At 37.5% G+C, this 16,077-nt stretch overlaps 1 protein-coding gene across 5 annotated transcripts in view; it reads right to left on the bottom strand.

Moving 5' to 3' along the window:
* Nucleotides 1-16,077, bottom strand: part of UBE2E2 (ubiquitin conjugating enzyme E2 E2) — a 373,353-nt gene that overhangs the window by 80,530 nt on the left and 276,746 nt on the right. For 3 of the 5 annotated variants that reach the window (XM_058729757.1, XM_058729759.1, XM_058729758.1), the window contains one exon: nucleotides 8,405-8,537. The exons of the other annotated variants lie outside the window; for them this stretch is intronic. In XM_058729757.1, coding sequence (XP_058585740.1) covers nucleotides 8,405-8,537 — 133 coding nt within the window. The remainder of the gene's footprint in view (nucleotides 1-8,404; nucleotides 8,538-16,077) is intronic. 5 annotated transcript variants of the gene reach the window in all.

The raw sequence follows: 16,077 nt of genomic DNA on the forward strand, positions 1-16,077 counted from the left end.
GAGGGGAGAGTGTCACTTGTCTGAATTTGGGAACCTTTCTTTGGAAAAACCACCTCTCTCTGGTGAGTTGCCATCTTCCCATGGCTGTGACAGCAAGAGGGTTCCTCATTTTCCAAACATCCAGTTTCCTTTGCTCATTGAACCTCCTTACAGAAGAACACCCCTTGTGAAGGAATTTAGGTCTGCCCATTCCTTCCAGTTATGGTGACGGTAATATCAACAAACACCCACTCCCATGTGGAGTGAGGTCAGAGAGAATGAACTTCAGACTATGAAGGAACATAGTAAAATACTTGTTTGAGACGCCTACCTCTACGGCAAGACTCTCAAAGGGGTGTGTGAGTAGATATGAGAGAGGCTGAATACACACCAACATCTGAGCTTGGGCAAAGGTGTAGGTGGCTGAGTGGATCCAACCCAAACAGATTAAGATGTCTTGGGCAATAAGCATTTCAAGAAAGACAGTGATAAATTAAAGGTATTTCTCCAAAATCTGGGACTACATCACGTTGTATAAAACTAGAAAGAGGGGGAATCCTCACAAAATAGGATGAAATTGACCTTCCTGTCAGCCAAATGGCTGATTCCCTTTCAGCTTATCGGCAAATTTAATTTTGTTTAGAACAAATAAAGTTGGTGAAAACAAACAAACAAACAAAATCCAATCCTTCTTAGTAATTCTTAAATTGGTGGTAGGACACACAAATGGATACAATGCATACTGTTTTAAAAGTAGGAAGACAATGACCACTGTTTGGATCAATTTTTACTCATCATATGCATCCTGAAATTTCACACCACATTAACATATACCATGGCATTTTTAAATGGTTTATTATAAAGGAGAATGGACTAAAAAAGAAAACTTATGAGATACAAGTAATGCTGTAGCCCAGTCATGACACTGAGGATACAAGGCTACTTTGACAGTAATTAACTGTGAAAAGGACCTGTGAAATGGGAAGTAACTTCTCTTAGCTTAGGGTTAACAAAATCCAGAAGTCAAGTTATTTGTGGTTTAACATGGAGTTAATACCTCAGTGTCTTTGAAGTAGGAAGACACTGGAGAAAAGCCCCAGGTGCCTTTTGGAAAAAAAGATCCTTGCCCAAACTGAAAGGCACTTGAAATCTCTTCCTAACATTCTTTTCTCCTTGTATCATCAATTTCATCTGCTTTCCCCCCAAAACTGCTTTAGAGAATGATCTGATATAATTAACTTATACCAGAGTGTAAAATATAAGTGCTCCTTCTCCCAGGAACCTGAGCAATTCAAATCTTCTCTACTGTTGGGGAATGAAAGGATCAGTTTAGAACTGGGTTTGGAGTCCAGTTTAGCTGCTTACTTTCCATGTGACCTCTGGGCCACTTAACCTCAGTGAGCCTCAGTTTTCTAGTCTATAAGCAGGGGTGATGGTAGTAATGAATACAGCCTTTAGGGCAAAGTTCTTTGGGTTAAATTAATTCAACAATTTTTTACCGAATGCCTATCGAATCTCCAGGCATTGTTATAGCTGCCGGAATAGAGGAGTGACATCGAAACAGACAAAGTCCTTGTGCTCAAGAAACTTACATGCTAAATGAAGAAAGGTAAACATAAACTCACGGACAAAGAAATGTATCATGCCAGGAGGGAGAAGTGTTATGGAGAAAAATCAAGTATGGTGGTTGAGGTGGGAAAGCTCATGGGGAGCAGATGTCAAGCAAGAGCTTCTCTGAAAAGGTAACATTTGAGCAGACACCTGAAGGGAAAAATGGAGTGAGCCACACGAATTTTAGGCAGAGGAAAACAACGCAGGCAGACGGAAGAGCAAATGTCAAGGTTCTGTGAAAGCAGTATACTTACAGTACCTGAGTCAAGAGTGATTGTGATTTTTGAAATAGGTGTATTCATTTTTGAAAGTGAGAGCGAGCAAGTGAGGGAGGGGCAAAGAGAGTGGGAGACTGAGGATCTAAAGCAGGCTCTGTGTTGACACCAGAGAGCCTGATGTGGGGCTTGAACTCATGAACCACGAGATCATGACCTGAGCCAAAGTCGGACACTTAACCTACAGGGCCACCCAGGTGCCCTGAGCGACAGTGGTTTTGAAAAGTATATTGTGATTTTACAAGGTTTTGTGTGCTTTTACTCAGTGAGTTGGGAATCACTGAAAAGCTTTAGGCAAAGAACTGATATATCTGACGTATTATAAAAGGACCATTTGGTATAGGGGTGCACACAGCAGAAGGGATAATAGAAGCAGGGATACAAGACAGGAGACTTCCACAATAATCTGGGGAAGGGGAGCAACTGATGGTAGTTTGGGCCAGAGTGTTTGTTACTAGGGAGAGGTGATGAGAAATGGTTAGAGTCTGGATTTATTCTGAATATTTATCTAAGCCAGTGAGACTGGGCCTGGCTAGGGTGTTTGAGAGTAGTTAATAAGGACTGCAAAGTTTTTACCTTTGGCCACGAGAAAAATGGAATTCTCTTTAATTGAGATGGGGAAGACGGGAGGAGCCGGTTTGGCAGGAGTGGGATGGGGCTGTGCAATCAATGGTTTGCTTTTGGACCTGTTAGGTTTGAGATGACTGTTGATGTTAAACTGGAGATGCCAAAAAGGCAATTCAATACATATGAAAGCACTTAATTCACAGCCAGGCTTTGTATAAATGTATGAACTCAGGTTAAACAAGTTAATTCATGTTACTCCACAACTTGTGTATTCTATCCCCAAGGCCAGAGGAAATGAGTGGGAAACTGCATTTATGTATGTAAACCATGGCTCCTTCTCAAAACCTGACACACCATCAACTTCTTCGAGCAACAGCAAAAACAGAAACAACAATAAAAACAAGTAAATGATAATAACCTAATTCAAATAAAAAGCAAAACTCCTCGTTGAACTTGTTTTAGGTATAGATCTCACTCTGGCTTTCAAATGCTGAATATCATTGCTCCTTACTATAACTAATTAGCTATTTTATTCACGACTAGCCTTGTCCCGTCAGTTTAAGGTTGAACTCTAATGAGGATAATAAAATACAGATTTTGAAAATATGATGGACCTAAATTATCTATTTCATTGCCTGAAAGCAGTTAAGACTCTTCTTATTTGATGACGTTTCATTAGTAAGCAATGTTATCGTTAGATTTAAAAAAAACCCATAAAACATAAAATATGCTCTGAAACGACTGCTAAGATTATTTTTAAATATATGGATAAAATTTGTTATGAAAAACAAATTACATTAAAAAGCTTTTAGGTATTATTAATATTAAAGAGCTTTCTTTTACTCACACAAATACTTTTATGCAGGCACTCAGTTTTTAAAACATTTTAGGCACAGATTTTATCATTCCTTTTTGGAAAATACCTACCGGCAGATACCGTCTTGCCATTACCAAAGAAAACAGTGTTTTCCAGTAAAAGATATGGACACTGACAGCATGTTTGACTTGTGCACAGGCTGCCTGAGACACTAAACTGACAAACATACTTCATTCTACCTACCTACCTACTCTTAAATCTGTTTTAAAATGCCCACTTACTTTTTATAAGAATTTGCAGATCCACAGGGAGACAGAAAAAAAATCAAATCTGAAAGGGCTACCTCTACGCATTTCTGCTGTAAAAACAAAGATCTGACCTGTTACCTAAGATGACCAAGTTGGCACATATTGTCATCAGAATCTCTGAGACACAATATGCTGCACACAGGGTGTCACAATATTTGCAAAGTGTTTTCAGTAGAAAAAGAGAATACAGAAATAAAACAATATAGAAATAAAACATATCCTATTATTTTGCTTCTGAATTTCTCAAGTATGCTTGTTAATTTTATTTGGTGTATAACTTTCAGGGTAAGATTTTCATATTATTCACAAAAAGAGAAAAAGCTGGACAAGAGTATATGTGAAAACTTCCACATCTCCCAACTTTTCCTCTATTGGTCTGGCAAAGATTTAAAAAGACTAAGAATCCTCAGAGCTGAGCAGACTGAAGGGAAGTACTGTACTCTTCACTATGTTGATGGCCATGATGTAAACTGATACAATTTTTCTGGAGGGCAATTTGTCAGCCCTTAACAAAATTTTACAGATATAAACCTATCTACTCAGAAGTTCCATGTCAATCAATTTAGCCTCAGGAAATAATTATACAAGTATAGGAAATATGTAATTGTAAGGATATTCATCACATCAATGATTATAACAGAAATACTGGCAACAGCTTAAATGTCCAATAACAGGAAATTAAATTTGGTATATATATACAATGGAATACCCTATAGCCTCAATAATTCTAATGCAACTACATATTTATTGAGCAATATTAAGTGTTTGGTGAAAACAGAATATTAGGCAAAAAGTAATTCTAAAAGCAGGAGCAATAGGGCCCAATATTTATTTATATATTTGTGAGTATGCATACAACATTTATATGCAGAGAACAAAGGTCTCAAAGGAGATATACAAAATGGTGTGACTAATTAATTTTTGGGTTAGGATTATAGGTATTAACATTTTTTCCTTTTGCTTATTTTCAATTACTTTTTATTCTATAACAAATATGTAGACTTTGTAAAGAACATTAAAATATTACACACTGGACTTATAAAAAAGTGTAGGTTTTGAACACAGGAGTAATTATAATATGAATAGGAAAATGTAATCCCCAATAAGATAAAAAGCAATTTCTAGTTTACAAATAAATAGATATCTGAATTATAACACTGAAATATATGTCTATACTGAAAAAAATACAGTATTAAAAGCTTTGGGATATACCAGAAATTAAAAAGCTTTTGGATATGCTTTTCTTTTGGCCATATTATTCTTAGATAGTTTCACTAAATGGATATTTTCCCATAGAAATAATATTATCATTGATGGCTAAATATTCACCTGAAGACTTGGCATCAGATACCACAGATACAATTAACAAGGTTGTACAAACAAGAATGCCGTAGCTTTAGTAAGACAGCATAAACATATTGATTATACAAAATTAATGCAGTGAGAATCGTACTCGGATGCAGCATTTCCAAATGTAACTAGTACTTGACCTATTTAAAACCAGCATACTAAATTTAATGGACATTAAATACTCAATTAAAAATTGTTTTGCTTGCCTTAGTAAAATTTAGATGGATTTTGGAAGAAATGATTGGAATGGCTTGTCTGATTTTGAAAAATCAGCTAGTGGAGTGTGGGATTTTCAAACTAAAGAAGTCCTACTCCCCAAAGTTCCTATGGCTTGAAGAGGCATCCAAATCACTCCACTGACATTTACATGATGTATTTGAGCAGTGTAGTATTTATTTTTTCCCACATTTTAAGTGGTAGAGGTTTATTTATTGATATTTTTCAACTGAAAAACATGGCTAAATGGCTTATTATGTCAAAGTATTTATTTTGAGCATGAGGGCATTTAAAGTCCTCACTTAGGATTCCAAGTGTAAGATTTTGGGGAAAAGTCATCTCATGGATCCCATTACGCTATATTTTAATTTTATGGTATAGATATCTGATAACCATTAGGCAGCCAGTCAGATTTATTTGTGAACCTCTGGCCTCACACTTCTCTCTGACACCTACTACTATCTGGGTTCATTCTTCAGAGTATTGGGAAATGGCTCATTAACCAAACTACGTGGCTAAGGCTGATGAAAAAAGAACAAAGGGTGATGGCAACAGAGGAAAAGCACCAAGAAAATGCCAAATGCAGACTACTTAGAATAATAGGAGACTAGGAAGGCATGGACATGGTACCTCGAAACTATTAATAAAAGTGTTTGTTTTAGTTAACAGCTTTCAAGACACCCACAACCCCCTCCCCCCACCGAAAAGCATATCTGTCTACAAAATCTGGTTTCTAAAACTGATAAATTAGGGGATGATAATTTGCTCTGAAAAACTTCCCACGGGTGCACATTTAAGTGTGCATTTAAATTGTGATTTGAGTTACCAAAGTTTGATTTTTCCTTTGTCCTAAGAGATTGTTTAATCAAATTCATTCAGTGGTGGAGCTTAATTTTTTTCTGGTAATATTCTGATAGGTAATAATTCAGCTTTTTTAAAAACAGAAATATTAGCAAATAGTTACTCCCAGGAAAGGGAAGCCCACTGTCTCCGAAGTCGAGCTATTCAAAAGCAGACTGTACAGCTGTGGATCAGATATTCCCCATAAGAATTAACATCTACTTCCCTGTGACACCCTCCTGTGTCTATTTTTGTCCCATCCAGCCATCCAGAGTAAGGTCTAAACCCTAACCTACACCACAGTTCCTGAAACATTTGAGGACAGATACCACATTCCTCCTAGGTTAACATCTCCAGGTTAACAGCGGAAAGTACATGGTCTGTAAAGTCAGATTTCAGTAAATTCTTGGTTGCCTACCGGAAACCTCTCTAAGCCTCACCTAAGTTTCCTCATCTGTGAAAGGGAACATCTAACGCTTTGTGGGGTGTTTTAGAAAAGAAAGGAGTTGGCACGGCTGATGTCCACTGTAGTGTTTTACCCAACGAAGCAGCTCAGGAATGTGGATGACTCTTTCCCCAGCTTAATCTTGTTTATTCTTCTTAAAATGAAGAGCTTAGAAGTGAATGAAGCCCTCCAGATACAGTGCAACTGGTGCAGAGTTCTGGGGATCGTAGTCCTGAAAATGTCACCGTAAGGCTTCAGGAACCTTAAGTTCCCAAAGAATTTTAGTCAGCTAAAAGCCCACAAGTTGTATTTACATGAACATGAAGTAGGTCTCTCTTTCCTGTCTTGTATCATGATTTCCTTCTAATTCTCACTGAAATACTACACATTTAGTCATGTTAAATTCCATCCTGTTAGTTTCAGGCCATTCTTGCAGTCCATCCAAGCCTTTCTGGAAACAATTATTTTATCTAACTTATCAGTTCCCCCTTCCAGCTTAAATCTACACATTTCTGTCATGCCGAACGTGGATAAGCCCACAGGTTTTCTGAGATGCGTATTTCGGATGGAGAGAACAGCCTGCACCAGACTCACAGGCTGCACAACTCCCTGATCTGAACTTTTCCTCCTCTTCCCTGCTCTGTCCTTCCTCTACTGAACAGGCTGTCCGAGAAAGGTCCTCGCATCACTGGCAGTGCGGGAACTACTCCAGGTGATTTATGGGCTCGGTCCCAGTAGAATGAAAGGCATAAGGTTCCCTTCCAGTAAAAGGAGAAAGTAAATATTAGACACACTACTGCTTCGTCACTGAAAACCAACCTAATGCAGGAATGGGGGGTCACCAGCTCTGTCAGCTTGGATAAAATGTATTGTGTGATGTAGAAAAGAACATGGGCTTTGGACTCCAGCTTCCTGGGTTCAAATACGGACACCACTATTTGCATGCTGTGTAATACTGGGACAGTTACTTAGTTTCTCTGTGCCTTGGTTTCTTCTTTAGTAAAATTATACTTGTTACTTTTGCTTTGATATCCAAGCATCAGTGGAAACGAAGGAAGGAAGAGAGAGAAAAAAGGGAGTAAAGGTAAGAGGGAGGGAGAGGAATTACAGAAATTCATGGTAAAGGCAGTTTTATTTTCACTTTTTAAAACTGTGCACTCCAACATACATCTCAAGTAAGTTTTATTTCCCTCTGCAATGAGGGGTTAAGTCAGGTCAAATAAGAATTCTTTTTTGGTGGCCAATGCACAGAGTCAGTATTTTTAGGGTCTTTTCCTTTTCAAAGTGGAGAATGAATTAAAACCCATCAAATCATCAAATGACTGACTTACAGACAGTAGAAAGGAATGTGAAGAATTCTTAAAGTGTATAGTTTTGTCTTAAATAAGTGTAAATTTCCTATGTTCATTAATTAGTCATTTACATTAACCAACTATTACAAATACTTCTTTACTAAATTCTCTTGGCATCATTTTTCAGCCTTTGTGGGTCACACTTTCCATTCTAGCGCGTGTGTAGTTCATGTGAGCAGCTGAACTTTCAAAACTCAAAACTCCACAGCTGGAGTACCCTAAGTACCCTAAGACTTGAGTAGTGGGACTCCCTCTGCATTTAGTCTGGCTCCTGGGCTTAGTTCTGGCTCCAGCTTCAGGCTGTGTCTGGTTTTCTGGGTTCCAGGGCTGGCACAGGCCCAATCTCACTCACCTAGTTCCACCCATTACATGCTGTTTTATGTTACATTACAACATAAACCACAGAAAGGAGACGCTGAGAAAGGATGAGAAAAATCAATGAAATATGAGTGAGGGGCTGGGGTAGGGATATAGCCTATAATTTTTCACATTCTGTTTCCTTTTAAATACAATTAGCCCTGGAAATCTGTCTGTGTTAACAGAATAGACATGCATTCCTAGATATGTATATTTAAGAATATGTATATGTGTATACATATACAACAGTACATATTGCTAAAAATGGATGAATACTTCATACTGACCTTAGGGGGTTTAAACGGATAGTCTGGTGAAAAGGTAATGTCAAGAAAGAACACCCCTCCTTCATAGACAGATCCTGGGGGTCCCAATATAGTTGACCTCCATTCATAAATGTTGTCTCCTTTGGGTCCAGCACTGAAATAAGACATACAAATGAAATGTGCTTAGAGATTATGTAAACCCTGAAATTAAAAAAAAATTCTATTTTGGTAACAATAAATTGAGCAATTGCAATAAAACACAACAAGTAGGATAATTCTATATGATGGTTCACTTGTCAGTATCATCAATATTCTATAAAGAAAAGATGTTGGTATTACTTAATAAAACAGAATCAGGAAGATTCTGTTTTGCCATCCACAATCCTGTACCTATTGAACAAAAGATTCCTAGGACCAAAGACCAGAGGTAGAAGCACAAATGTTTAATAAAGCATGAAATTATTTGTGAGGTCTTAAAAAAGATGATTTGGTCACAGAGTGAAAGAGACAAATTTCTGAAGACAGAAGGGCCACTAGAGAAAATAAAGTCTAATAAAAAATAGTCTAATCCGTCTGTTAACAACTGAGAATACAAATGAGGTTCACAGAGATCAGTAAATGTTCATCAGCCATAAAATTCAGCTCAAGTATCATATCCCACGTGAATCTTCCTCTTTTCTCTTTTCCCGCCAAAGAATCTGCTCCCTTGGCCCTCATGTATCATGAATAGTGTGGCCTGTAGAAAACAAGATGTATTTCATTTTATAACAATGTTTTTAATTAATCAATGTTTTAAAGTAAGTTCTAGGCCCAACGTGGGGCTTGAACTCACAACCCCGAGATCCAGAGTTGCAGGCCCTACCAACTGAGCCAGACAGGCACCCCCATAACTGTATTTTTAAAGTGTTTACTTTTTCTGCCACTCCCTAGAAGTTCCTTGAGGAATAGATTTTTGCCCCGTCTTAAGGCCTAGTAAGTACATTTTGTTTGATGATGATACATTAATAGGAAAGCCAAGTGAAGCCACATGGCGACTAGCGGTAAACATCTGTCTCTGACTCTGAGAAACTCGCTGAGGAAACTAATGCCCACATGAGTCACATGAATTGCAATCTCTCAGGTGAACAAAAGGACAAAATGAGATTATAATTCAGCTTTTCAGTGTTCTTTTTGCTACATCAAGCTAATACCTACATCTAATAGCCACAAATTACCCTCATGTCCAGTAGCAAACCCTTTGGGGAGGATTTTATTGTCAACAAAGATTCAGTTACTACTCTTTCTTATTTTGAAATTAGTTTAGATCTACAAAAACTTCATTGTTGAGCAGTGTAGCACACAAGCATGCATCTTAATTAAGTTGGGATATGCACTGGAAATGCAAGGATAGTTTAATAATAGAAAATCATTAATGTAATTTACCTAAGATATTAAAGTTGGAAAAAAAAAGGCATAATCTCAATGGGTGCAGGAAAAGCACTCAATAGGCTTTAATAATAGCCATTTATGACACAGAAGCTTTTTAGCAAAAGTGGAATAGACAGAAACTTCTTTAACCTGATAAAGAATATCTACCAAAAACCTCACAGCAACTAATATATTCAGTGGCAAAATACCAAAAGTATACCCTTTAAAAATTGAGGAACAAGATAAGGTCACCCACTACCAATACTTCTAATCAATACTGTATTAGAGATCATATCCATCAAGGTATGGAAGACACAAGGAAGGAAAAAACAAAAGGTATGGATTGAGATGGAAAAAATAAAACTGTGAGCATCTGCAGTATTTATGTACACAAAAAAATCTATATACAATTTATTAAACTTAATAAAAGAGTTTATAAAGTGGCTAGATATAAGATCAATATGAAAAGCCAACTGAATTTCAACACACTAACAACATTAGAAAACATATTTTAAAATATCTTGTAATAGTATTAGCAACACACACACACACAAAACCTATGAATAAGTTTCATAAAAACATGTAAGATTTTTTTTGAAGAGAATTAAATAAATGGAGAGTTTATGAGTAGGGAGATCCAGCATCCTACAGATATCAGTTTTCCCCATATTGATCCAATGCAATTCCAATCAAAAGTGTAACAGTTATTTAAAAAATGAAACTTGATGGGGAGGCTCAGATGGTTAAGCATCCAACTCCTGATGTTGGCTGAGGTAATGATCTCATGGTTTGTGGGATTGAGCCCTGCACTGGGTTCTGAACTGATAATGAGGAGCCTGCTTGGGGTTCCCTCTCTCTCTCTCTCTCTCTCTCAAAATAAATAAAAATAAACTTATGAAAAAAATAAACTTGACAACTTGGTTCTAAGATGTGTTTGGAAGCTCAGAGAAAATCATCAAACTTTTCTGCACACTTACAGGAATCTGATATATGTCAGAAGTGATGGGGCTAAGCAAACAGTTTTTGTATATGACAAATAGAAAAACTGGATTTCTACTTCAATAAATATACAAACCCTTGTTGTAGATGGATTAAGCACTTCAATGCAAAAGTCAGAAGTTTAAGAGGTTGCCTAAAGAGAATGGCAAGCCACAAACTAAGAAAAGACATTTGGATCATATAAAATTGATCAAATTCTAGTGTCCAGTATACGGGTTCCTGTGAATCAAAAAGAAAAAGACTAGCAATAACTTAGAAAAGACATAAATAGGCATTTCCAAAAAAGAAGAAACATGAATGGCCAATAATCATATGAAAAATATTCAATTTCATTAAATTATGGAAATGAAAACTTCAAATTACAGTTCAATATTATTTTACACTATATACAGGCAAAAATAAAAGCGTGACAAAATCAACTGTTGATGAGGATGTGGAAAAACAAGAACTCCTATAGATTGCTGAAGAGTGCTCAATCACTTTGGATAAGAACGTGGACTTTAGGTTGAATCTATATACTCCTTTGTTACAACATTTCAATTGCATTCCTAGGTACATACCACAGAGAAATTTTTACACATGTGCACCAGAAGACATATACAAGAATGTTCATGGAAACACTATTTGTAATAGAAAACTGTTAACAACACAGATGTCCATTGATAGGAAAAGGAATAAATTCATCCGAAGGAATACTACATACAGTGAAAATATACTGATTAACATGGAAAATCTTAAAAATATCAGATCGAATAAAGAAAGCAAGTCTAAAGAAATATATACAATATGATATAGCATTTTCATCAAGTTTAAAAATAACCAAACAAGAACATATATTGTTGAGGACACATACATATGTGGTATGGCAAGAAAATGAAAGAGAACAAAGCTCAAAAGAGTAGTTTCTTGGGTAGAATCAGACGGTAGAGGAGAAGCATCTAGGAGCTGCAATGGTTCTGATGATGGTCTACTTTTCAGTATGTATGGTGGATTCACGAGTTACCTGTTTCATTACTAGGTCTCATAATTTACTTACGTGTTAGACATGTTCTTAGATATGTACCAAGCTTTTGTATTAAGAACAAGTGTGCCAAAAAAGTCTATCAAAATCATACATGAAGAAAGTAAGATGCAGCATATGTACAGTGTGATCCTATTATATAAACTAGAAGCACAAAACAGTATTTTATATATTGTTTGTGGACACACATATATGTCCAAGTCTTTAAAGAAATGAACTAAAAAAGACAGACCTAAATTCATGACAGTGGATGTGCAGGGAACAGGAGAGAGGTGTAGGGTGATTGATGGGATAGTTCTGAAAATGGGGAATGAAGAAGAGTTTAATCAAACAATTTTTTTAATGTTTATTTTTGAGAGAGAGAGAGAGACATAGAGTCTGAGCGGGGGAGGGGCAGAGAAAGAGGGAGACACAGAATCCAAAGCAGACTGTAATTTGGTGTGTGAGCTGTCAGCCCAGAGCCTGACGCGGGGCTCAAACTCATGAACCATGAAATCGTGATCTGAGCCGAAGTTGGACACTTAACCGACTGAGTGAGCCACCCAGACTCCCTGAAGCAGAGTTCAATTTTGTCTCTAGTTTCGATCTCTCTTATTTAAAAAGGATGAAGTAAAAAAATAAAATCAGATCACAGTGTATTGCAAAGTGCTGAAATATGTTGAGAAGCAGGGCACGCACCCCTGCCGCATCCTCTTTACCTACCTCTCCTGAAGCTGACAGTGAGGTACAGACAGAATGTACCGAGGCCAGATGACAATAAAGCTTTGGCAACAACAGCTCCTTGTTGCCAGACAAGCTCACTCATTCAGATGAATAATACACATGGTTACGCCTTGAGCTATAATTAGACTCAATATGAATAGATAAGTTTATCAGAAGGAAGAACTTAAAAGTAGAGTAAATTATAGGTTTGTAGTTACAACATTACTTCAAGGAGGATGAAGAAATTTAGTTGAAAAAACACACACAGAACACAGCTATGAAACAATGTGCGTAGACATGTTTCCACAATACCAAGACGCAATTTCTCTGAGTCATTTGAGAAATTTTAAGATGATCTTCCAAGAATGGTCATCACAGTTAATTACATAATTTGGGCTGAGGAGGAACCAAATAGTGCCACCAAGGAAGGGACTCAGAAGCAGAAGTCGGGAGACGTCTCACAAAAGCAGCCGCTGTCTATAAATAATTTACATTTAATTAGTGCACATTTTAGATTTTATTTGGTTCTTAGAATACCAAATTTTATTGGTTCTTTGAAGTCAGTCAGCTGTCTGTGCAGTTATCAACAATGGATTAAATAACAGAGCTAACATCATTCTGAGTTGGTTTATACCGTCCAAATGTGCCTTTTTAAAGAAAGTACTAGTAGTAATAAACTATATTGAACACAGGGTGGTGTTTCAAGATGCATCTAAGACTTCTATCACTTCTCTGATACATACAGATTAATTTTTAGCAGGCTGGCCTCCTCTGTGATCTGAGAAGTGGCATTTGCGCACTCCCTCCAAGCCCAAAGCTTATAGTAATGGTTCCTGAATTACACAGCCCTCTGTCCCACTCCCGTTTTGTGCTTGTTTTTTTGTTTTTGTTTTTTTAACTTTTATTTATTTTTGAGAGACACAGAGAGACCAAGTGTGAGCGGGGGAGGGGTGGAGAGAGGGAGACACAGAATCCGAAGCAGGATCTAGGATCTGAGCTCTCAGCACAGAGCCTGACGATGGTGGGGCGGGGGGTTCAAATCATGACCTGAGCCGAAATTTGGACACTTAACTGACTGAACCACCCAGGCGCCCATTTTTTGCTTTTTGAGAGAGAGCATATGCAGGTGTGCACGTGTGGGGCAGGGGCAGAGGGAGAATCTTAAACAGGCTCCATGCCCACTGTGGAGCCTGACACGGGGTTCAAGTCCATGGCCGTGAGATCATGACCTGAGCCAAAATCAAGAGCTGGATGCTTAACCTACTAAGCCACCCAGGTGCCCCAAACCACTCCCATTTTGATGTGCCCCAGCTGAGAAACCCTGGGATAAAAGTCCAGAAGTGTGTCGTACAATATGGTAGCCACGTAGCTATTGAGCATTTGAAATGCAGCTAGTTTAAATTCAGATACGCTATAAACTATAAAATACATTCCAAATTTCAATGACAATGTAAAGGAAGGTAAAATACATCATTACTTTTTTGTTAATGACTTGTGGACATGATAATATTTGAGATACACTGGGCTAAAAATATATTAAAACTAACTTTACCTATTTTTATTTTTTTAATGTGGTTACTAGAATATTTAAAATTATATAAGTGGCTCATATTATATTTCTATTGGACAACAGTGTTCTAGAGCAGCGCTAATAAAACTTTGTGTGATAATGAAATGTTTTTGTGCTTATTCTTATTCACCATCGTAATCACGAGCCTCACATGGCCATTAGGCACTTGATATGGATCTAGTGAGAATGAGGAAGTGGATTTTCAATTTCACTTGATTATAATGAATTTAAATCTAGCCCATGTAGCTGGTGGTCATATATACACTGGACAGTACAGACTTAGAAACTCCAGTAGTCCCTACTGGCCAAATTGTTTGTCCCTACTGGCCAAATATGTCAGAATGACTTGGATTTACATAAAACAGAAGAAAGGACTTTTACGTACTTGGATCAAAAAAGTGAGAAGCAGAAGCTGCAGACCGTTTTATATTTTTAGTGATCGTTTCTTCCTTAAGTTGATCAAATAAAAGCTGGTGTCAGAGGACATATGCACTACAGAGTGATGGTGAAGACCATGAATGGGCCTGAGTCAGACTTGCTTGTCGGAATTCCACTCCCACCTGTATACGCCCTGGGTAAATACGTACTCTCCTTATATACTCTTTCCATCTGTCTGTTTCCTCATCTGCAAAATGGGGCAATACAGCACTAACTTTGTGGGACAACCGTGAAGTTTTATCAGAGATGTACTCCCGGAACTTGGAAAATGGGGCCTGTAAAAGCCCAAAAAATAAGCCTCCAAATGATAGCTGCTATTCTAGTCGTTATGCTCTGTGCATGACACAGAAATTCACCAACACACTCAAAAGATTAACTGCCTGATTTTATAAGAAGGGTTTCAACATCCCAGGACTAGAAAACAGGCTGCCAAGACTTACCACCATGACCCTGCAACCTAATCTTAGGATACGTATTCCAATAGGGCAGAACTTTGGAAACCATCAGAAATCCAAGCTGCCACTTCCAGGAAATCCAATTTTTCACCAAATGGAACGTTTATTTAACATCATGATTTTTAGGTATGAGGTTATTTGCAATGTTTTCCCTCTTGCAGTATTTGTAATGATTACTACCCTTAACTTTATTTTCAGATTTTATTTTTTTAAAGAAAAAAGATAAACACAGCTAACAGAATTCTATTTCAAAATAAAATGCAATTAGACAAATCTATTAAAATGTAAGTATCAGTTAGCAAAGTACAAATTAGTTGAATAACCAAAGTTGCCACGTGGACAATTTCTGTCAGAGGATCAACATTGTAAACTGTTCAGCTTTCTGTGCTGCTGCCTACAGAGGATGAGCCCTTCTGTACATGCGAAATGTAACACATCTACAATAAAAATGCTGTAAAGGACTAAGCACTGTCTTTATTTAAGATCATAAATTGTTATAAATACATCTGAATGTTTTCAATGTGCTGTGCCCCAGCTGTGACTCTAAGACCAAGAAATTTTGGCTGTGTCTGCTGCCTTTTCATTTAACACTGACTCTGAGATAGAGAAAGAGTAAGGAAGCCCAGGCAACGTAAGAATTCTGGCTCCATGGGACAAGGAACTTGGCTTTGTAGAGAATCTCTGATATGCCCACACAAACCTGAAGTTGATGGGGATTGAATGGGGAAGAGGAGACAGCACAAGGGATTTCTCAAGAGCTCTGGAAATCTCTTATATGTCAGATTCCACATAGACGAATTCATCCCTTCCGGTGGCGAGCACACTGTTCACAGGCAAATGACCTGCTGCCCATACGTCCAAAGTCCCTCTAAGAGTAAACAGCTGTAGGAATACTGAGCTGCTTGTTTAAAACACAGTAACACACGTTTCTTTAATGTCAAACTGGAGGGAAAGAATAGGCCTATCCCTTAAAAGAAAACATGAAAGCAAGGCTCAGATGAGTTACAGATAGGGAAGGTAGGAAAGGCAGCTGAAGAGGGGAAATACCATCAAACTGTATGAATGATATGAATGAATGAAAAGAGAAAATACATGTGGGAGT

The sequence above is a fragment of the Neofelis nebulosa genome, chromosome 5 (assembly GCF_028018385.1).
Source record: "Neofelis nebulosa isolate mNeoNeb1 chromosome 5, mNeoNeb1.pri, whole genome shotgun sequence".
NCBI lineage: Eukaryota > Metazoa > Chordata > Mammalia > Carnivora > Felidae > Neofelis > Neofelis nebulosa.